General features: G+C 35.9%; 2 protein-coding genes across 8 annotated transcripts in view; one reads left to right on the top strand and one right to left on the bottom strand.

The window, feature by feature from the left end:
• Positions 1 to 7,739: 7,739 nt before the first annotated feature.
• On the top strand, positions 7,740 to 21,771 carry PACRGL (parkin coregulated like). The gene is made up of 8 exons (XM_085059251.1): positions 7,740 to 7,947; positions 10,480 to 10,622; positions 12,165 to 12,229; positions 13,294 to 13,384; positions 14,646 to 14,780; positions 16,398 to 16,505; positions 17,485 to 17,565; positions 18,926 to 21,771. The coding sequence occupies exons 2-8, from the start codon at positions 10,497 to 10,499 to the stop codon at positions 18,980 to 18,982; spliced, it is 663 nt and encodes a 220-aa protein (XP_084915377.1). The 5' UTR covers positions 7,740 to 7,947; positions 10,480 to 10,496; the 3' UTR covers positions 18,983 to 21,771.
• The window catches only part of KCNIP4 (potassium voltage-gated channel interacting protein 4), a 398,679-nt gene continuing 396,364 nt past the window's right edge, over positions 20,344 to 22,658 (bottom strand). For all 7 annotated transcript variants that reach the window (XM_085059250.1, XM_085059244.1, XM_085059246.1 and 4 more), the window contains one exon: positions 20,344 to 21,936. In XM_085059250.1, coding sequence (XP_084915376.1) covers positions 21,889 to 21,936 — 48 coding nt within the window. In that variant the 3' untranslated portion in view covers positions 20,344 to 21,888. The remainder of the gene's footprint in view (positions 21,937 to 22,658) is intronic.

Below are 22,658 nucleotides of genomic sequence, written 5' to 3'. Positions count from 1 at the left end.
AGGCCTGGCCAAATCCTTGTCCATACCTTGTCTCATGGCAAATAACTGACCTGGCAGGTTCTTGGGAAGTTTCCTCTTTGCCTCCCATAATGTATATCTGTTAAGTGTTTATCCTACAGATTCTGCCAAGTTTCCAGGCTCTTGCATTCTTAGCCTTTCTGACACCACCACTCTTTTCAACCTACTCTTGAGATTAGTTTCACATCACTGGGACATCAGCTTGAGATTCTCCAGTCCCACAGATCCACACAGGGGGCACTACCTGTGTTGGCATCCAGCAACAGCAGGGCAGCCTGCAGCTGAACAGTGCAGTGAGGTACTCATTCCCCACACTTACCCTTCCCAGCCTTTCCTTTGCCTTCCTCAAAAATACACATGCTCATATTCTATTTCAAATTCAGATTGCAGAAGTGAACTATGTTGAGGAATATAGTAAAAGCTTCTTTCCCTACCCCCTTGTCCCTCTTTTCCTCTAGTTTATTAAATAGTTTCTCCATCCTTGAGTTTCTTGTACCAAGTCTCTTCTCACCTCAAAAAGTAGAACTGTGGAAAACTAAAATGATGTCTGAATTATGGGAACTACAACCCATGAAAAGACAGAGTCTAAAAGGCATATGAGTTTGAAGACATTGCTGTGCTCTGCTTGCAGCTCACCTCCAATATCTGCATTTTTCATTCTCTCACCACCTTACCTGGAAAGATCTTACTTTTGTTATTTCTTTCCTTTTTCTTTTTCCTTGTTTTTTTGTTGCATTTTTTTCTATTTATTTGTTTTACAAATATGTTTCAATTCATCCTCCTCCCAAATCCAGTAGCAGAGCAAAAGAGAGCAGGGCAGCCTTCCTCCCACCCTTGCTAATCTTGCGTGGGAAGACACAGAGGGGCTGTTGCTGAACCACTTTCTTAAAGGAAAAAATATGAAAACGATTGCCACCATCATCACTACCTTTGATTCTATATTTATTATTATTATTATTATTATTACCACAGCTCATTACCATCACTACAGCCAGTACTTCTAGGCTGTTACTAGTTCTGAGACACCAACTTGAATTGAGTCATACAAACCTTAAGCCTGTCTTTCAAACCTTCTCCATGTCTTAAGCAAAGATATTTTTCCTACCATGCCTGGACTTGTTATCTCAAGTGCCAGCTGTGCTTGTTGTGTGGGAGGCATTAAACACTTTTGTGATGCAGTACTTCCAAGCTGTGTGTGCCTCAGAGCACAGCCTGATGCCTTTGCTGCAGCTCTCCCCTACATCTGATCCAGCAAACGGAACGTCCTGGACTCAGTCAAATGCTGAAAGGTCTGTAAATGTTCTGAAAGACCATGTTGCACCTATCTACAGTTTCTACAGAAATACATTTGGTAAACCAGCGCAATTAGACCTCTTCTCCAGCATGTTCTCTGCAGACTAAATAGTACCAAGTACAGAGATTTATTCTGGCTGTTGGGAAGATAAAAAAGACAAATTAAGAGTGGAAATACTCTCATGATGCCTTGTGAATTTGTGGAGGACCTTTTTGTATTTATTATTATTTGCATTACTCTGTAAAGGGCTATAAAGTCCCATAGACTTGCTCTTATTCAATACTTTATCTACTGCTACTGATCTGTGCCCTGGAGTGGGATAAAACTGGCAAAAAAAAATTCCTATCAAAGAACACATTTTTTCTGACATATGAACGATAAAATACTTACATTTTCATTTAACAAACTCTTCTATTTTGCCATCTTTGATATTTGAAGTAACAGAAAACTATGATTTTTTTCTTGTTTCTTCCCCTGAACAGCCGCTGCAGAATGCAGAGCAGCAGCTACCTGGGAGGAAGCACAGAAGTGGGAAGGAAAGAGAGGGAATCATTGCCACCGAGTGGGAAAACACAGAACTGCAGCATGTGCCTCAACTGGTTGTTTTTTTCTTCTCTATTCAACTCTGATGGGGAAAACATGTCAGTCAGCTCTCATAGCAGCAACCTGACAATTAAGTGCAAGTTTTCAATATCGCTTAATTAATTTCCCTCGTCAGAATTTAAATTCTATTTATCCTGCCTTAGAGATTTAGTAGGGAGGGTAGGGAGGGTTGTTTTTGGTTTTTTTTCCAAATAATTATAGAAAAATCATCTGGTGAGTACAGTTAGAGCTCATTCATGTCTGTCTTGCTTTTAAAGAACATTATCCAATGAGTTTTTTTTAAATTTTCTTAAAATCAAATTCCAAGTTCACAAAAATCATCAGGAAGAGAATAATGGCTTTCTCTGCAGGGCAGAGAGAAAGGCCACACTACTAATCTTTTTTTATTTGCATGGGGTTGCATGTATCATATGAGATAAAAGTATCTGCAATATAAAATAGTGGTGAACATTTCTCAATGCACACAAAGTTGTGATAAAGTAGTCATCTTTTAATATATGTCCATTTTTAAAATGTTTTGATTTATAAAGAGAATGTGTTGTTTGTAGTTCTTTCATGTTTTTCTGTGATGCTGGGTACTACTTCATCTTCACGACTACAGTGCTCACACATACATTCTTTCATTCTCTTTCCACTTACAAATACCTGGACCTGTTTTGTGAAAAAAATAGTTAATAAAAGTTTGTACTCTAGGAAAATTCAGAATATCTTTGCTATGCCCTAAGGCAATTTAGAATAATACTGATGTATCACCATGTGTTCGTCAGGTTTGAGAGACAGGAGGGCCTGGGTTCAAGTTTGTGCAAATCAGGCAAAAGCAGACTTTCCATAACCCAGTGAGCCATCTAGCCCCACTTTTAAACCTTTTGTTAGCTTTGAAAACTTTGACCATTGTGAATTTCAGAGAAGAATTCGCAAGTATATAACCAATTCCCCTTTTTCTTTACCCAGCTGTTTGTCACCTAATTTTCTCTGAAAACATAGGTTTTTCCTTAACATTTTCCATGAGTTAGTGGTCATCTTTGGTACTTTCTGTAAATCTTCTTAGGTGTTTGACTATGCAAATGCTCTGATTAAGACTCCTGAGACAAAATAGGAATGAAGATTCCAGTGAACAGCAGGGAGGCAGGAAATCATTATAAAACTCAGATTTAGTGATTCAAAGAAATGGAGGTTCCTAACTCTTTCTTTTTTTACTATACTTGTGGGAATGGATAGCTGTCCATAAACAAGCAAAGTACTTTTACAGAAGTAGCTGTGATTTTGTTAGCATCTGGGTGATGGAATGGAATTAATTGTCCTTCCTGAAGAATTGGCATCACTAGAAAGAGCAAGTTCAAACTGCCATTATTGACAGCAATATGAAAAGTTAGAAGAATTGGGAAAAAACCAAATCCTGACATGTCTCATTTTAATCCTAATTTCATTTTTAAGGTAGTACAGTTCACTGAAGGGTGGGTATAATTGGTCTACTTTGGCTTCTGGTAGTACTAGCTGTCTACAAGAGACAGGAATATTGGCTCTGCTTGCTCACAGGTTAAAGATGAATACAAGTATAACTGAATAATTGCAGAGCTGCTCTAAACACTTCATTAAGTGGAGCAATGATGAGTTAGCATCTTTATATCTATATGGACATACATTTCTCTGACTCAGGTACTCATGTTCATGGAAAAACCTGACTTTGCTAATAATTTCAGATCAGCAGGATATCCTTGAGTGAAATCCAAAAGCCTGGTGTGGAATTTAACAGCAGTTGTCCATGAAACTAATTGATTATGCTCAGCCTTGCATCTTCGTTCAAAATCATACCCAAAGCACCATGTCTGCACACCAATGGTATTCTGTGTACCGTGTACTCTCTGATACCCATTAGGAATCTCATTAAGTTTGTAAACTGGGGGTCATACCTGTATGAATTTTTGTTATCCCAAAACATCAAAACCTCAAAGGTCCTGTGGGTCGGTCTATTTCTTGGGACCTTGCCTCTGAGTTTTACACGGGACTTAGATCTGCTAATCCAAAGTCCTTGCAGCAATTTAGCACTTCATAATAGGCAATCAAATAATTTCTGGTGTATTACAGAAAAAGAGTAAGCAATCCAGTAGAATCTATGGGCTGTTATCCTTATCCAGAATCGTTCAACTGAAGTGACACTGTTTCACACCAATTTTCACTGAAGGTAAAAGGGCATAATCACAGGTCCATCAACTTGACAGGCACTGAACTAATCATCTGATGCAACACTTGTCAATGAAAGTGCCTGGAGCCTTTAATCTGTGCAGACAAACCTGAAAACTACAATTAGGTGTCTACAACCTGTTCTGTGGCTCACATTTATTGCCAAACACTGTAAAATAACTCCTCTTTCACAGACGACTATTTATAAAGCACACAGAGTGGTTAAGTCAGGATAAAAGCTTTGTGGAATGATATTTGAAGACTATCTAAGTAACACACTCTTTGTACTCCTTTTTAAACTTGCACTTTTTGAGAGACCAGTGAGAATTTCTAACTTTTCAGAGTTTCTGGAGAAATGAAAGGAATTACCATATACATTGAGGAAAAATGTTTTATTCTTTTACTGTTCTTAAGTTGCAAGTTGTCAGCCCCCAACTGTGGTTAAAATTGCACTTGGTTTATAAACTTCTAAAATAATCTGAAATGAAAATATATGTTTATGTATTGTTAGATGAATATGACTATAGTAAGATGCAAAATGAGTCATTTTTTAAGTCTGTTTTTAATCTCTCTTCTATTGAGAAAAATATAACAAACAAATCAGCATAAATCACTTATTGTATGAGAGAAAAGCTGCTACAACTAGAGAGGGAGATGTTGACAAGGCAAATTAATTAAATTATGGAAAAACTGAAGTATCGACTCCCTTCCTTCCACATTCAAAAGCCCGCACTTGTCAGGAAATATTCTCCCCACAATTTCTCAACTGGGTCTGGCAACATACCAAGTCTAAACCATGCCAAATGAATTAGCTTAACAAAGGTATAAATATGCTCAGACAAAAAGATCTAACACGTGACTGGTTTATGCGATGTTCTTTCAATTAGCCATATTCCAATAAGCCTCAGTTTTAATTTCATAAGCCTCAGAATTCATTTGGCATTGGTGAATTCTCCTCCCCCTCAGTAATTAACTACTTCACTGTGACTAATGAAAAAAAAAGAAGTCAAATTGCACATTGGTTTTATCAGCAGTTATAGATAATTAATTAATCACTGGTTCTTTTTAATTTGGTTGAGTGTATTATGAAAAAAGTAAGTAATCACTGCTGAGTTACCTTTCATTTTCGTATTCTGAATGCTCAACTGAACACACTCACATACATATAAGCTTCTTTTAATGATAAATACTCTTTGGAAATTTTTCATATTTTTGTCTCTAGTTATTTTCAAGGATTTAGGAAGGTTTATGACAGTTAAATTAAACAAACTAAAAATACATATTGAAGAAACTCATAATAACTGAACCTAATTCTACACAAGCATACAGTAATAAATAGTGGGTCATGACACCATATTTAACACTGGACTGGTATCATCAGGATGAAGAAAAATACTAAAATTTGTCATATTTTGTTGACCCATACTGTGATCATACAGTATTTTTCCTCTCAAATTGTCCATCCACCAAATATGTTTAAAATTTCACAGACCAGTTCCTATTACAACTATCAAAAACAGTAAGACACAGTATGAAAAGCATTTTATTTTAAATAAATACATTTCATTAGAAGTATTTTTACCCATATTCCCCATGCCTATATTAAGTGAGAAAATCCAAGGTCAGTCATAATAATGAAGAAGTTACTCAAGGAGCAGATGATCTGCAAATGCATTGGACAAGTTTAATAAAAGCCATTTTAAGACCATTCTGTAGGAATCAGAAGGCACTGAACATGTGTTTAACCTTAGGACTTCTCCTACCTCTTAAGATATCATGCAAGTTAGAAAAATATATATAAGGATAGTTTTATTCTACCCTATTCCAGGAATTGGGGATCATTTTAGTGTGTATTTCTCCCATGTTGGAGAGTTAGGCTCCCCACCAGAGGATCAAGCCCACCCAAAACACCAGGCTGTCAGCTCTTAGGGGGCTGAGCTTTGCCTCACATTCCACACCCCAAGAACAGCAGGACTCCCTGTGGTACCACACACACTGCAGGACCATGAAACTCTCCTATTTTGCGTTTTTCAGGAAAATGATTGGGCTCTGAACCAAGCCCTGCTCTCGCACAGAGACTGGAGTCTCACTTGTTTTACAACCCAGTCACTTCTGTGCCTCCGTGAACTCAGTGGGAGCTGCAGACTCCACGGAGCTGATCAGTGGTGTTTTGCTTCATGCTACACAGCAGTTCATACCTCCTACTGACTTAGGAATTGTACTACTACTTTCTTACTGTAGTCTGTTCTGTACTCACAAAACAGCTGTAGCAGACATGTATAAAATGATACTAAAGCACAGAACGAAAAATAAACCTTGCTCAAAAAAAGCAGATTTTTTCCTGATCCTGGAAATTTTCATGCTGGTTTGCATATTTTAGTGTGATTTTCAAAGATTTTCATGGTCTGCTTTAAAAATAATGGATTTTTTTCTGAGATCATGTATCAGTCAATAAAGTTTATTGATAAAAAGACATTCATTTTTCTATTGCCTACAGTATTGTGGAACAGTAAAATAATTCTGTGAAAATACTATGTCTCTTGAGTTTAGTAAAAAACAGAAAAAATGGAAATCTTCCCTTCTCCAACATTATTTATATTTTTTTCCTTCTGTATTTCCAAATGATATCTTGCACTACTGCATTTCAATGGCACTCAGTTATGCAGCCCTATTTTAACTCTGCAAATGCCCTCACTTCTGACTCCCAATTATTGGCGGATACAAGCTATTTATGTTGGATAAAACAAATGATGAAATGCCTGCATTGCCCAAAATCTAACGCTGACGGCCTTTTTTAAATAGCCTACAACTACTTTTCAACACTGTCAGTGCCATTTTTTCCCGTGGAAAATCAGAATAGTCTCTCTTATCCACATTCCGTTCTTCGGTAGAAATGACAGAAGCGAGAAAGAATGCAATGGTGGAAAGGTTGTTTCCCACACAACTCAGCAAACCAAGGACACGTTTTGCTTGGCGATTGATGCATGAAGGAACAAACGCATCTCCTGAAGAAAGTGCTCTTGTGGTCAAGTTAAAAAGCAGCGTTTTACCCAAAAGCTCACTGAGCACATTCAGATGTGATGCTGTATTTCCAATGGAAATTTCAGCATTGTATGAGTGGGTTGGGTGAGAAAGAAGCTAAAATTAACTTTCTATCACTCTGTTCGGAGTAAAGACGGTCACAAATACGAACGTGACACTGCCCTTAAAGCCAAACTTTTCTCTCATGAAAAAAATAAAAGCAAAATTAAGTATTCCCCAAATCCTGTTTTCACTGGAAAGGTATTAAAAAAGAGGACAAAACTGAGTGGCGATGCCACCTGAAAATCCACCTTTCCCATTCTAATCGCAGCATACAAGGTAGGCTGAAAAACATAAAAACCCCAAATCGATGTTTAATCTCCTCGCCGCTCGGCCTGCACTCGCACGGAGCCACTTTGGGCTGCCGGCGGCCCGTAGTTGCCCTGGCAACCGGCAGCGAGCGTCGCTGGGGACCGCGGGGAGCGGCACGGCACGGCACGGCACGGCACGGCACGGCACGGCACGGCACGGCACGGCACGGCACGGCACGGTCCTGCCCGCCCGGCGCTCCCGGGAACCGGCCGGGCCCAGGCAGCGGGAGCCGGGAACGGGAGAGGGGCCGAGGGGAGCCGCGGCGCCGGAGAAGGGCCGAGAGGAGCCCCCTCGTGCTGCCGCCGGGCCCCTGCGTGTCCCGCGGGGCTCCTGAGGGCCGGGCCGGTGGCTCTGGGGGAAGCCGCCGGAGCTGCGCTGCCTGAGCCTCTCGGCTCGAAGCCCCTCAGCTGTTCCTGCCTCTGCCCTTCTGCACTCCGGGAGAGTTGGCACTCAGCAGGGTAAGGGAGCAACCTCGCCTTTCAAATCCTACTGACTTCCATTCTGCCTGCCTTAAGTGACTTCGAGAACCCGAACTCCAGGCTGCACTTTTCCTCCTTTGAAAGATGTCTCTTAAAAGTGCTTTTCCTATTTCTGTTGAAAGTGTCGCTCCTTATTTGAAGTCTGTCATCTGCCAGTAGATGGGTCACTTCTGTATCAAGCCTTGTGTGTCGCTTGTTTGATTCGCAGCTGTGCTTCAGCCGTCTGATGTCTACAAACACGTGTGACCCTTCCAGCTCCTCACTACACAAGAGCTTTCATCTCTGAAGAGTGAGACTCCGTAGGAAAAGTACTTTTCCTGCTCAGTGCTACCTCCTTCCTTGCTAATACACTGGCATGTTGTCCCAGTTGCATTTTTACAAAACCACTGTCACTGTTCATTACTCCTATTTTGCTTTGTCCCAAAAGGCTGACATTATTCCTGCTTATTGTCACTCTTTTTTATAGTTTACTTTCTTTTATAGTATAACCACTGACTTTTCTGGATTTTGTCATTAGTTAAAACCTAAGGTATCTTAGCATGTATCTTGATTACTTGGAAAATAGAAAAAATTAAATACACCTGAATTACTTCTAAATACCTTCCTGAGAAAAATACTTATGTATGTATTAGCAAGCTGCCTGTTAGTATTATGAGCAATTGTACATTTGAAAGGCTGACACTGATAGCACTGTTTTGTGATATATGCTGCTACTGTCAAGAACTTATCTGGTGTTTTTATAGTATGAAACGATTTTGATTCTTACTTTTCTGACTGTTAAAAATCTGTCTTCTAACTATAATGTGATTAGAATTCTGTGATAATAAACAGACATACAAAATCAGTAGATTTCTTTCTGTGTTAATGTTTTCCATTTGACTTCCAATTTACAAACAGAATAGTTCCCGTAAGTGTCATGTAAGTTTTTGTGTGTTCTGAAGAGACTTAATTGTATATTAGTTCTTTTAAAAAGGTTTTCAGTGGAGATATGTAACATTCTGGAAATTGTAGGAAAGAGAAAATAACATTTACGTTGGTTTAACTGATTAGAATCGCTAGTTCTGACTAAATCATCAGTCAAGAAGTATTGATTTAAAGTTTCAATTTTAATTTTGCTGTGTATTTTAGCTAATTTGCTAATCATTGTTATGTGCTGTTTCACAACATTCAGTGAAAATTAGGTGCTGCATTTAATTCTTTCTACAAGTAATAAAGACAGCATATCTACATACCTATACCCATGCTGGGACCTTATTACTTACCAGAAACAAAAGTAATCCTAAAGATTTCATAATGTAGGTGATGGCAAAAGTATCTGACTGGAAATCCTGTTTGGAGGGAAGAATTAGAATAGCCAAGCTAAACGAGGACTGCATGTGGAAGAGTCTGGCAGAGGTTTGGGCAGGTGGGTGATAGAGCTGAGAGCGAGAAGGTAGCATGGCAAAAAAAAATCTGTCTCTCTAGTTTGTTCTGATCTCAGTATTTGGCATTTAATCATGTTTTTAACAAAAACAGGTGTTATCAAGGGTGATGGCTGGATAGCAAGCACTCTGCTCACACCTGAGGCAATGTTTGTTTCCGTGTGTGGCTTCCTATTACTTTCATCTCCATATAGTGTAATTTCTTTTTCACCATAGGAATCTAATTTCTTATTTGCTGAATTGTTTTTTTTTTCCCATGCAGAATACACCACAGCAGAAATTGCTGAACACTTATAATATTCTTAACTAGCATTTTCATTCTTTATAATTGTACTAGTATTTGAAATCTTGTCATCTCCCAGGAATAATTTGTATTATTTATCATAGTATCAGACTTGATATGCTAAATAGGCAGAGAACTATTATTTTTATTAGGTGCACTTTAACCCAATTACATACATATGTAGTGACATGTGTAACTGTGCATTGACCTGTAGAAGGTGAGTGTGCTTAAATCAGTTTTTAAGGATGTAGACAAAGTTATTTTTGCACTCTTTTTTAAAAAGCACTTTCATTCTTCTTACTGGAATTGGAATTCGTTTTCTGTGTTCTTTCTTTGCTGTCTTACATTTCTGTTCTCATCTCTTATTGATTGTGGTTTGGGTTTTGTGTCCTGAATGTACTCGCTTCATTCCTTCATCCTGGACATTGCTCAGGTTGTTGATTTCTTCTGATGTAACTGCACCCAACTATTTGACTCAGGGCTCTTCTGCAGAGCCCTGTACTGCTGCTTGGATTTCTAGGCTGCCCTAAAAAGTAGACTGTATCTAATTCACTATGCTGCAGGTCTCAAAGGACACAAGTAAAGAGGAGCAGGTTAGGAAACATGTGCCTTTGAAGATGGAGTAGCAAGACTATTACAATTATTCCATGCACTGTGTATGATATATAAGAATTTGTTTCCTTATTAATTCTGCACTTACTGAGATTTACTTGATTGTTCATGTCAGTCTTTGGGCCTGGGTATTCTAACTCTTGATATTCTGTCGTATAGAAATGAAAATTATTTTATGTTTTAATTTTTTTTTAGGAAGCAATGTTCTAAGAATGTCATCAGGCATCCAAGTAAAAACAAAGACTGCAGCACAGAAAAACAGAAGCACAGAAAAGACACATTCTCCAGAACCACAGCCAAAGCCTAGTGACAAGCTGAATCCCAAAACTATTGATCCGGTATGTATAGGTGATGGTGGTTTTGTTTCATTAAAATCCATCTGTGGTTCGAAGAATTTTCCTTACTTATGAAATGGCATGCAGGACATACTTCTCCTGGTCCTGTTTTTTAAATTGAAATTAAACTTCTGTTATTAATCATACATCCCTTACCTTCTAAGCTCAAATGCTTGAAGTATAACATTGTTTATTAAATTTTTATAAAAATGTATTTTGCTGCACTGTGGCTTGGATGGTAACTGTTTTTACTACGTACTATTGCTCTAAAAAGAGATTTAGCTAAGAGCTAAAAAGGGTTGGGTTTTTTTGTCCCTATTCTTCTAAACTTTGGCACCTGTTGCTTTAGAGGAACTTATTTCAGTTATGCAATGAAACCAAGAATCAGGTGGCATATTGAAGGTATTCAAGGCTTCATGAAATCTGGCAAATGAATCACTGCTGAGCATTATTTGAAACTCACAGTTATTGTGAATATGTAATGCTTCAGGAAAAATTTGTGCTCTTGGGAGAATAGTAATGAAGGGTGTTGTTTATTTCATGGTAGTCATGTGCCTGGAGAACTAGCATTGAATGCATGAATTATAGTTCACCACTGGGCCATATAATTTGACAATTAGTAATGTCACAGGCTTTTTGGAAAGTGAATTAAATGCAGGAGTACTTTGGTGATAAACAGAGGTTGAATACTTTAATGTGGGCATTTTTTTTACTTGAAATATGTTTGCAAGTAGCACAATGACTGAAATTAAGCCATGAAGTCATCAAATCATGAACCCAGTTCTACTAATCTTTATGTAAGTTCAAACACTCAAAAGATAAGAATTGAGATTTCATGGTATTTTCTTCTGAATGCTTTAGGATAAGGTGTATAATCTGGGAAGCAGCATCGAATGATCATACTGATAAATAATATAATAGTTCATATGCATAATAAGCATGCCTATGAAAACAAGCAAATTTGTACAGCTTTTCCTTGCGTGAAGCTCCTAGTTTCCCTAATCAGTGAGTCCTTCTAGATTCTCACCCGGTAAGAACCTCCCTGTGCATTTCCAGTGCCCTCACACATCATCTTGCCTGATAATTGGTGTTTCTTCCACATCTTGCCACTACGTTATTTTGTCTATACTGAGATCAAGATGGAATTGCAGTAAAACTTCTTTCTGCATGTTACCAATCAATATAAGAGCAAGAGCTTCAAGGAAGTGGGAGCTCCTTGATCTGCTAAGGAGAGAACCTGTAAGACTTTAATGTTAATGTCAGCAAGAAAAAATAGAAAAATAAAGTTAGTTGATCAGGAGACCACTGATTCTACATTTTTATTCATTTTAACACCTCCCTAACCTGATGAGTCTTAAAAGCAGTGTTTGGATAAGTGTATCACTTATATGTTTTCCCCCCCATACCTGCAGTTTTCTTTTTGATTTTTTTAAGAATTACATGGCTAAGTTAATTTCTTTGTAAACTGTAGTTTTAACATGTTCATAATAGCTATAAAACTTTAATGTTATGAATAAACAATGCTTTTTTTTTCTGTCCTCACAGTTTGGTGCTTGTTCTCAACCATCTGCATTTGCTGCTACATATGCTAGAGGTGGCATTCCGTGCAGGTGTGTTGGGTTTGTTTTTATTTTTACACAATATATTATGAAATACATCTCTTCATATTTCATCTTTTAGTTAGGTTGTTTAATTCAATTCATTTCTGGAAAAATTTCTAATACTTAACTCTTTTCTGAGCAGAAGGCAATTTTCCATGCCTTTGAAATTGTTTTCTTCTGGTTCTCTTTTCATGCTGTATGAATAACAAAGCCACATTTTTAAAGAATAGTGAGGTACATGCACACGTGGTTTCCGAAGCCTCTTTCACAAATTATTTTTTCAGGTAATTGTGTTTACTTCTACCTACTAACAAAAATAATAAAATTAGTGCCATTCACAGCCTTTTTTGTCTGAAGTAAGTAGTAGGACAACATTTTATTGAATATTCCAATTCTGTAGTCGTCAGGAATATAAAATATTAACAAAACTGTTTGTAACTAATAGTTTAGGGTATTTTAAGTTACTTTTCTGTTATTTATTTGCCTAGAGAATAAATATTCTAGTGTTTTGTCACATGGATACAGAATTACTTTACAAAATAAAAGTCATCATTAATAAAGTTTACATGTATATACTTTTTTAAAACAATCTTCAATACTTAGCCTTTATCTGTATATTAGGAGTAAATAGTAAATTCCAATATGATATTCTTTCAGTATCAACTGATTTCCCTTTCCAGTTGCTATTTGAGGAAAATGTTTCTTGATACTTTTCAAAATAAGTAACTTTGCAATAGGAGTATCTTCTGTGTTGGTATAACTTCTGTTTTCTGATTTCTGTGTGATTAGGAGCAGAATTTTGAAAACTGCCATATTTTGGGAATTTGTTATAATTACACTGTTAAATACTAATATGCATATACATAGGTTGAACTCAATGATCCCAGAGATCTTTGCCAACTTAATTGGTTTTGTGATCCTATGATTTCACTAAGGAGAGCAGTGTGTATTGAGATTGTGCATATAATGTGGTAATACACCAACTAATTGGCGATACATCTAAAGCAAACAGTGTTAGCAATAAATTCTGTATTATTATATGTTACTTTGTTAAAACTATATTCTTTATGTAGGTTAGTGCATGGATCAGTAAAGCACAAACTGCAGTGGGATTGTCTTCTTGAAACTGTTCCCTTTGATCCTCTCCTTGTAACATTGGCAGAGGTAAACTCAATTTCTTGCAACATTAAACATATAACCATTTCCTAATTGCAAATGTCATTTTTTAACAATCTAAGCTAGCTAATTTTGGCTCAGCTGCTAGGGAAATATAAAAAAAACCCACTTGTGAGGATATTGTATGAATGCAAATGATCAAGAACATTGCTGTTTGTAGTTCTTTAGTTAGAGCATTCTGGGAGAGCTAGGTAGAGCTGTTTAATCTTCAAGATACTGGTCGAATGCAAGACTGCATCTCAGATTCCCACCTGTTGAATGAAATACTTCAATCCATTTGGGGTTTTGCAGATTCTTTTGTAAACTAAATAGTTCAGCTTATTTTTGTATGTGAAGCCTACCTATTGAAGAGTTCTCTCCTCAATAGACTGAACTGGTGCAGTGGCAATAGGATCCTTTAAATAAGTGGAAGAAATACTGGATGTTATGTTGAGGCTTCTGTTTTCTCAGAGCCATCTATGAAATTTATCACCAAATATGTTTCAGGTGTCTCAATAGACATTGAATCCAATGTCACAGATAGAATAAAGTGCATATACTGAGGTGGCTCATTTTCTTTTTGTTTTTCTTTTTTTTCTTTTTTTTTTCTTTTTTTTCTTCTTTTTTTTCCCCTTCCCCCGTTTTTCCTGTTTATTTTCTTTGTTTCTTGTTTTCCTTTTGTTTGGGTTTTTCTTTTTTTTTAGATTAAACAAAACTGTCAGTTCCTTAAGTAAAATAAAGCTCTGGTTATGGTAAGAAAACAGGCTTCAGTCACAGGACTTTAAATCTTTGAGTTTTGCTAGTCAGGCCTTCACTAGAAATGCATCTTTGTACTAACGACAAGTTTTTAGTGTTGCATAGAGGGCTATGTGGTTTGGAATGTGTTTCCTTCCATAGTTAACCTTCTATTCTCTTTTTCCTTCAGGGTGTAAAACCCCTTTACAAATAAAGCCTGTTCTAGTTCATGGTCATGTTGAAAAAATACCTTGGATTGTTATATTAAAGGTGGTGAAGTACAAATATTGATTGAATTGGCAGTATTCATAATGTGAGTTTTAATAGTCAATGTTCTAAAAGAAAAATGAATTAGAATATTCTGTGAGCAGAGTTGTACTCAGTGGCTCCACATGGTGGAGTTAGTGTACTTTATGTTTTTAACTGATCTGACAAAATCTAAACATTATCTTGCTGCTGTGTGGAACTTTCAAAATGTGTTTTTGTTTAAAAAAAGGCTCACTATAAAGAAAATCGTGTTTTACATTTGCAACAGGGACTAAGAGAGACAAGACATCCCTATACTTTTGTTTCAAAGGAGGGTTTTAAAGAATTACTTCTGGTTGAAGATGCTGCTGACAAAGCAATTCCCTTGTTGCCTCGTCTAGTTCCAGTCTTAAAAGCTACATTGGTATGTCCAGCACCTCATGCCCAGATTTTAATGGGCATGATTTTTTTTTTTTTCTTCTGCTGGTGAGGACTATATGGACCATATTACTGTGATAAATCTATTGCATGGACTTTTGGTTTCAGGATTAGGAATGGTTTCTCTTTCTGTTGTTAAACCTGCCTTGGTTTATTAGCTAAATATACCTTTATGTGTAAATTCAGATGGGCAACTCCTTGTATAGCTATATGACAGTAGCTATGGAAAATTTTATGAAACGGTTCTATTAAAGGTTTTAATATAAACAGAAATAAATATATATATTCATGGTGTTTTAATATTTCTGCACAATACCATGCAAAAAATAAAAATTAGATGAAGTAAAATGGATATGCAGGAATAAATACTCATTTATTACATGTAACAATTCAAAATGTGCTACAAAGGCAAAACAGAATCACAGAATAAGCTGAGTTGGAAGGGACCCACAAGGACTATTGAGTCCAATGCCCGGCTGTGCACTGTACCATCGCCCGAATGTGACAGTGAGGAAAAGGGAAGAATATATTTAAAGTGTTTGAGGTCATATTCTTAATTTTAAAAATGTTTTTAACTCTTCTACTCCATCAGAAGATAAAGTGAGGTATTGGTTTCAAGTTCTCTCTTTCATCTTTTTCCTGTCTTTGAGAGTTCTTTTCTGGTTCAGCAAGCAGCTGTCCTTTAATCTAGCTGTGCTTCAGTTCTGATTTAACAGAGATGGCTTGAAGTTTGAAAATTAACTGTGATCTCAAATCAGAGGTGTAACAGAGGTTCAGAACTGTGTGTTATCAGTATTTTTCATTTAGTTTGAAGACAAAATTAGAAAAATTGTTCTTGTCTGTTTCTCCAATTACTGTTACTCTTCTGATAATTTTTTTTGTTGCACTGTTTTGGTATTAAGGCTTGTTAAACACTCTACTAAATAGACAGTCAATGATTTCTAAAATCATTAAAAATAAAATGTTCAAGGCCCAGATTCTGGAGAGGAAAAATTGTTGTTTAAAGAAAATTTAGTATGAGACCAAAATAAATTGTTATGAGTCTATTTCTCAGCTAAAGGGAAAGCAAGACAACTAAACCATTAGAGAAGTCAGGTATAGAAGAACCTTCCCATGGGAGAAATAAAGATGACAGAGAACCATAGAAGTAGATAAGAGCCTGATAATTGCTGGCAGGTGACAAAAGTGTAATTAGCAGGGGACTAAATTTATTGGGGCAGAAAGTCATTGGTTCTTCTGTTTCTCCAGTAAAGAAAGTTATCATTATGAATTAAGTAGAAATTGCCCAAAATTCAATACATTTGTAGCTAAAATGATATCTCTTAATTTTTACATACAGCATATAAAAGGTTATTTCTAATATGCTGTGAAATACTGAAATTGTCAGTGTAGCAAGCTGTTCTGCATGCCAAATTTTTAGAGTCCAACATTCAATCATATTGTACTTCTGTTTCTAAACTTGTATCATTATAGCAATTAGCAATTACACAGTAGTTTTAATGTTTAAAACTACTCCATGCAATCGTAATGCAGAGATTTCAGTTTAGAAAAACTTGTGTGTTTGAATATTACTCACAGGATTTTCTTTCTTCCCCTTCTGAAGGCCCATACAGATGATGAAGTATTTGAAAGGGGATTGGATGCTTTAGTGCAACTGAGTGCTGTTGTTGGCCCATCTCTTAATGATCATCTTAAGCTTCTTCTCACAAATGTAAGTTTTTAATGCTATAATGAAAATTCATTTGTATTTTCCTGCTTCCTTTGTTGAGATGTTTGCCATAATATCTGCACAGATATAGTGGAGGACTCAGCAGTTCCATGAAAAGCTTTATTTCATGTGGTCAGTCCCCCTGTGTGAGTCTTTCATTGTTTTATAACATGGTGACATACAAAGTCCTAGCAAGGTCCAAAAACTATTGTTAATGTAAACTGGAGAATAATGGAAGTCTTGCCTCTACCATTTAAGAAAACATCCAGGTGCTTTGTTTTGGAGGAAAATTAATTGCAACATGAACTTTTAATTTTAAGTCTGAATATTTTAACAAAACCATGAATGTTTCAATACATTAACAGAAGCAAATATTGCCATTTCTCTCAGATGGGAATTCTGCACAAGGAGGTTTTCATTAAATTAGCTTCGAGTGGGATTATGAGAAGTATTTTTATACCAAGTCCTTCTGAGGACATCCTTCCTCTGTCAGGCAGGCTTTTCATGGTTTCTTTTAACCTGCTTGCAAAGTGCACTTCTACAGCAAAATAAAAGGACCTTTTTTGACATCCAATACAGAAGAGAGAAATTACAGGAGGTTTTGTTGAAGTATTTTCACTTCAATAAATCTCTTTCAAAGCACATGAAAAATATGTTAACTTTTCATGTGGATTACTCTTTAAGAATGAATTTTTTTTAGGGTGGATATTTCTTTCAAATTTGTTTGCTAAAAAAAAAAGAAATATTTTTGTTGGCTAACAGATCAGTTTCCTTTGAATTTAAGTTGCTCTCTTTTTATTACATTTGCCTTTATTGAGTTCCATTCTTTGACATCAGTTGCAAGTTATAAAGCAATGTTTCTTTGTGGCTTTAATTTTCCAAAGATAAGATGAAATAAAGTAACAAAATAGATTACTACTGTCTCTTTACATATATTTTACTATATTGTGCAACAAACCTTTTTATTTTACTTTTCCAATAGCTTTTAAGGAGATTAATGGACAAGAAATTCAGAGAAAAAGTTACTGTTGCTTTACAAAAGTTGGAGCAATATGGTGGAAAGGTGAGTTGATCAGGTGATTATTCAGTAATCTGCACTTTTTAATACAATTTTGCCAAAAAACTGTTCATCTCTGGCTTTGTTGCCTTGTTCTTGCTTCAGTGTGGCTGGGATACATGCTTTGTGTTCCATTTTCTGAGGCGAAATATGTTTCTGAACAAGATTTAGTCTTGCAAAAAGTTACTTTTTTGCTGTTATTGATGATGCCTGCCTGTTCCCACTGATAGCTTATTGTTTAGGTCATTTACTGAGGGCATCTGACACTCACATTCCAGCCCACCCTGGTTAACCCAGAGTCTGGATCTGCAATTGATATAAATCAAAAGGATGCTTTAAGTAATAGGTGGCAGAGGTTTCTTCTGTTGAACATTCTTTTGCCAAATATTGTGCTGTACATTGTGCACAAAGGAGAAAAAGTGAGCAGTTCTGGCTTGGATGTTCCATCTAGAAGAGAAACTATTTGCTTTCTTGACCCTATGAGCACTTGTATGTGTTATATTAAATAGTTATTCATAAAGAATAGGAATAACTTGAAGAGTAGGGACCATACATGCAGGCCTACCAGTCTTGAGCTTGTGTGCCTTAATCAGTAGGTGCCCAAATAATCAGTAAATACCTCTTCATTTTTGTGTGTGTGCCCATTCAGTAACAGTGTTTGTATTGCAGACTTGAAAAACATTACGAGAAATGAAGGAGGATGAGAATTTTTTTTATTTATAGGAAGTGAGATAAGGAAAATTATGTCTTAGCTTAATGTTCTGAAAATTTAGGTCTAGATAATGTAACTAAACCAGTAAGTCATTCTTCTGTCAGTCCTCTGATTTCTTTTTGCCTTACCTGTTTTGTGAGTGGGTTTTTCTGCATGCCTTTTAAAAATACTTCAATAAGATAAAGCAAAAAAAACCTGGAAACCAACTCCTAAATTGTGATTTCAAGCAATATTATATCATCAAACCACTTAAGTTATCACATTTATTTTCTAAATTAGTTATAAAGCATATCATTCCTACTTTTGTTGGCAGTCCCTTCCAGAACATCACTCCTCTACTTAAAAGTCCTTATTATTCCCTGTAAATAATTATGCCCAGTTTTAGGTATGAGTTCAACATGTCCCTTGTTTTGGATGTTTACTCTCCAGCATTAGTTATCACAATGGTGCATTTTCTCAGTTTGTTATTTTCAGCCCTTTTGACAATAAATTTCTCAGCAAATAGTAACTTTTTAGTTTTCTACCATTTGAGAATAGCAAAGAAAACAAAGTAACAGTTGTGTATTATGCAATTCGTAAAGACGATGTGAGTACTGTCATGTGTAGTTCTAGTGCCCCTCATTTTGTTTAAATTTGTTTTGTTTTCTTCAACAGGCAACTGTGGCTATCATAAAATCTAAAATTCCAACCTATACCTCTATCTACCCTTGAACAAGAAGACTGTAGTGATACGTACTGCAAGGTGAAGTTTGGAAAGAACCTGTCTGTAAATATCACTGACACTTAATTGGGATATGATACATTCTCTTAAAATAGTAACAATTCTTCAGTATGATGGAGACCAGGAGTGTTATCAGTTTGTGAATATGTAATTATGGAAGACTTCTCTTTGTATATTGGCATATGCATTGTGCTTACAATGACATTTATTAATGTGCTGTTATTTCAAATGCAGAGTAAATATTGATTCTTATTTTGTTGTAAATTACAATTTCATTTAATATATATGCAGTACTTAATATGTTTTGTATATTTGTGTGATGCAAAACAATTTGGTTGTAATTACTCAAATGGTAACTAACTTGGTGCTAAATTGCATATATATATAGAGAGAGCTGCTTTTGAAATATATAACTTATTTTGTGACACAGCACAGATAGATGCATTGAGGTTCATCAGGGCTAGGTTAGATAAAAGAACTATGAGCCCTCACAGACTGCTTCAGACTCAGCTTTTGAAGATGTGAAGCTAGACACAGTAAACAGGCAGCAAATGGTGCAAAGCTGAACTTGCTCAGTGCATTCCCAGCATGTTGAGAGGCTGGAGAGGCTCTGGAGAATATAGTGCAGAGGCATCAGGTTGCTCCACAGAGCCACAGCCTAGGTTTTGCTCACCTAATTAGTTCCTGTTAACTTTGGGCCTGCTGAATGGGAACTGGATGGAGGAGGCAACTTTGAAATACTTACACTGTGATCCCTTTGCACTGAGTTCAGTAATGTCACAGATATGCTTGGGACTTACATGTGAATTTAGGTCCACACAAGTTAATAAACTTCTAACATGGAAGCTATAAAAAAATATGAATTAAAGACAACGAAAAGACTGCACAAGCCAGCTTACCGGGCTGTCAAGCTTTGTCAGGTACAGCAGTTATCCATTAATGCATTTGAACTTGATTGCAAAATAATTCCTAACTGGTTTTTGTAATAGTGTTCAGGGTGATGTTGTATTTAAGTACACTGAGAGGGAGAGTGAACTGAAGTAACAAAATTTGCACAGAACTTTTTCCCCTGAGGAAAATTCAATTCTAGCATTAAAAGTTGTTGGAAAGGATGTTTTCTGTCATAAGATGCTGATGCAGAGAGTATTAATAAAAGTCTGTCATGTGAAAGCACTTTCAGAAGTTTTTTTAAAAGTACCACAGCCTGACTAAAATTCACTTCAGGACTGATCTCTGCTAAGATCAGAACTGTGCTAAGTCAAAATAAATATATTTATGCTTTAAAAAAATTGTATTTCTTCAATAAGCATTTTTGCCAGCAGGTATTTAACAACTCAAAAAATTGATCATGGTCCTTTTTTTTCTTCATGTTTACTTTATTTTTTTTTTTACAAAATGTGCACATGTTTACACAAACACGCTACAGCAGATTTCAGGTGTACATGTATTGTACTACTCTTATCCTACACTGGTGATAGCAGAGCAGCCTTCAACGTGCCTCAAACATCCCATCTCTACACCAGAATAGATACCTGATTTATTTTTACAAAAGAATACTTGTAACCTTCTTTCTACTTCATTAACCCCCTTTCATATTTTCTGCAGCAATGTCACAATGAAGGTTGGCCTATCTCTGATAGCATTTCACCTATTTTGAAGTATTGGCGTAGACTCTGTGGATGATATTTCTTTAAAATTACATGGATGGAGGGGCAGTGTTATATTTTAGGTGCATACTTTTTTAGAAGAATCTTACTAGATTCAGAATTAAGAAGCTCCAATCTTAATGAAGAAATCTTAAAAAATGTAATGCATTTATCACATATAGATTATATATAGCTAAAGATTTCATTGGTTTCCTGGTTCTGTCTCACAGTTAAAGGTATTACAAAAAGCTGAAATGGATGTTAGCCTCTCTAGCAGTCATTATTAGTAGATGTTACTACGTAGTGATGTTCATTCTCAGCGCTAAAGTAGAACGGCAGTTTCAAAAGTTCATGCCTTTTTCTTCATTAAAGGCAGGAAGACACATACTCAGGAGAGCAGTGTTAGGATCCAGTTAAGGTTTCTTCATGAAAAATTAGAAGTCAGAAGATCCTTAATTTTAGGCAAAGAATTTTGCAGACACATCCAAGAAGAATTAAAAATACAGTATGTAGGACTCCTGATAGTCATGTCATGATAAATTAAGTGCAGATTTATTAGGTGAGATTGATAGAATCTTAGTCATATTTTTTAGGGAATAAGAATACCTATAAGCAATTTTTTTTTTTCTATAGCAGTTCTTGCTCTCAGGTTATCTGTTTAGTTACATTTGGGTTTGTTGGGGTTTTTCTGTGAAGAGAAAAGCAAGTTAAAGTTGGAAGGCAATTGTAGCAAGGTGTGCATTGCACATTGATTATAACATTTAACTCAAAATATTATTCAAAAATGAGGACTACACCATAGAAATATGAAAAGAAAATAAATTGTAATGCCTCTGTATAAATTAGAAGCTAGAGATTTAAGAAATACACTTCAACATCTTGAGCTGAATCCAGTACAAACAAGTAGCAAAACTAAGAGTATTTATTTAATCTCCTTGTGATTGTATCTATTTTAACTAGGGGTTGGAATGATAATAAAGGTGCATAATGTCAGTTCTATTTTGTTTGAGTTTGTAGTAAGGACCTGATTTTTCAGTATAATCCTGTTAACTAAGTAGCACTGCTAAACTGTATAATTTAGAAAGGGTTTTTTGTTTGGAAGAGTTTATAATAAAAAATTTACTTGCATAATACATGTCTCAGTGTAAAGCTGAGTAACTTTATTTATGATAAAGTGGGAAATCCATTTTTTAGATAATGTTGCAGAATAGCTCATATTTGTCCATTAGTTGTATGTATTAATGTCTTCATTAAATCACATTTTCAAAGAGCTGCATGGATCGCATTATATTCTCATCCTGTAAAAAAAGATAACACAAAACCAAAAATCACACACCATTACAAATGTAGTTGGCAGATATCTATAGTGAAATGTATAACATTTTAGAACATTTTAACTACAACATTTTTTTCAGCTTGTTTGGAGAAATGGTAAGCAGAAAAAGGCTTTTAATAGATCTATGCTTAAATAAGATTTTCTATATATTAATGAAACTAAAACTACTCTGTCAAGAATACAATAGCGTATTAAGAAAATTAAATCTGCAACATTTCAGAGGTTGTCAGTTTATATTCAGGATAACAGAATGCACTTAGACAATAAATACTCATGTAATAGTTGTATCAAGTGTGAATCTGTACATGTAATTGCTAGTCCTGTGCATAGGAAGGAGCCTTTTTGCAGTCCTAGGGATTCTGCTGCACAGTTAGGAATGACTCTTAAGAAAAATAGACTGAAGTGTGCACCTTTGCATGAGCCAGTTTGACAAGTATCACCAGTATGGTGACTACTTCTCAATGCTACTGCTGCTTTCTGATTGCTTTGCAGTACGTAATTTTTTAACAAAATAGTAATCTTTCAGGTTCTTTATTATACTGATGCATTACTCTGTACTCCAGATTTTACCAGTAAATAGCTCTCAGCACAGCACTCAGCAAAAATTATTTTTCTTTTTAAGCTTTACCTTTCAGTGTATAGAAAGAGTTTACTTGCAGTAGCCCATATTTGTTGGTGTTTCTG

Source organism: Lichenostomus cassidix, chromosome 4, assembly GCF_008360975.1.
Source record: "Lichenostomus cassidix isolate B80296 chromosome 4, HeHo_3.0, whole genome shotgun sequence".
Taxonomy (NCBI): domain Eukaryota; kingdom Metazoa; phylum Chordata; class Aves; order Passeriformes; family Meliphagidae; genus Lichenostomus; species Lichenostomus cassidix.
This window is presented reverse-complemented; position numbering and strand designations above follow the sequence as displayed.

Bases quoted from the DNA above. Each gene is read 5' to 3' on its own strand.
- PACRGL (XM_085059251.1), top strand. From the start codon at position 10,497: ATGTCATCAGGCATCCAAGTAAAAACAAAGACTGCAGCACAGAAAAAC. The intron at 14,781-16,397 runs GTATGTCCAGCA...CCCCTTCTGAAG, and splicing joins CAGTCTTAAAAGCTACATTG to GCCCATACAGATGATGAAGT. The intron at 17,566-18,925 runs GTGAGTTGATCA...TTTCTTCAACAG, and splicing joins TGGAGCAATATGGTGGAAAG to GCAACTGTGGCTATCATAAA.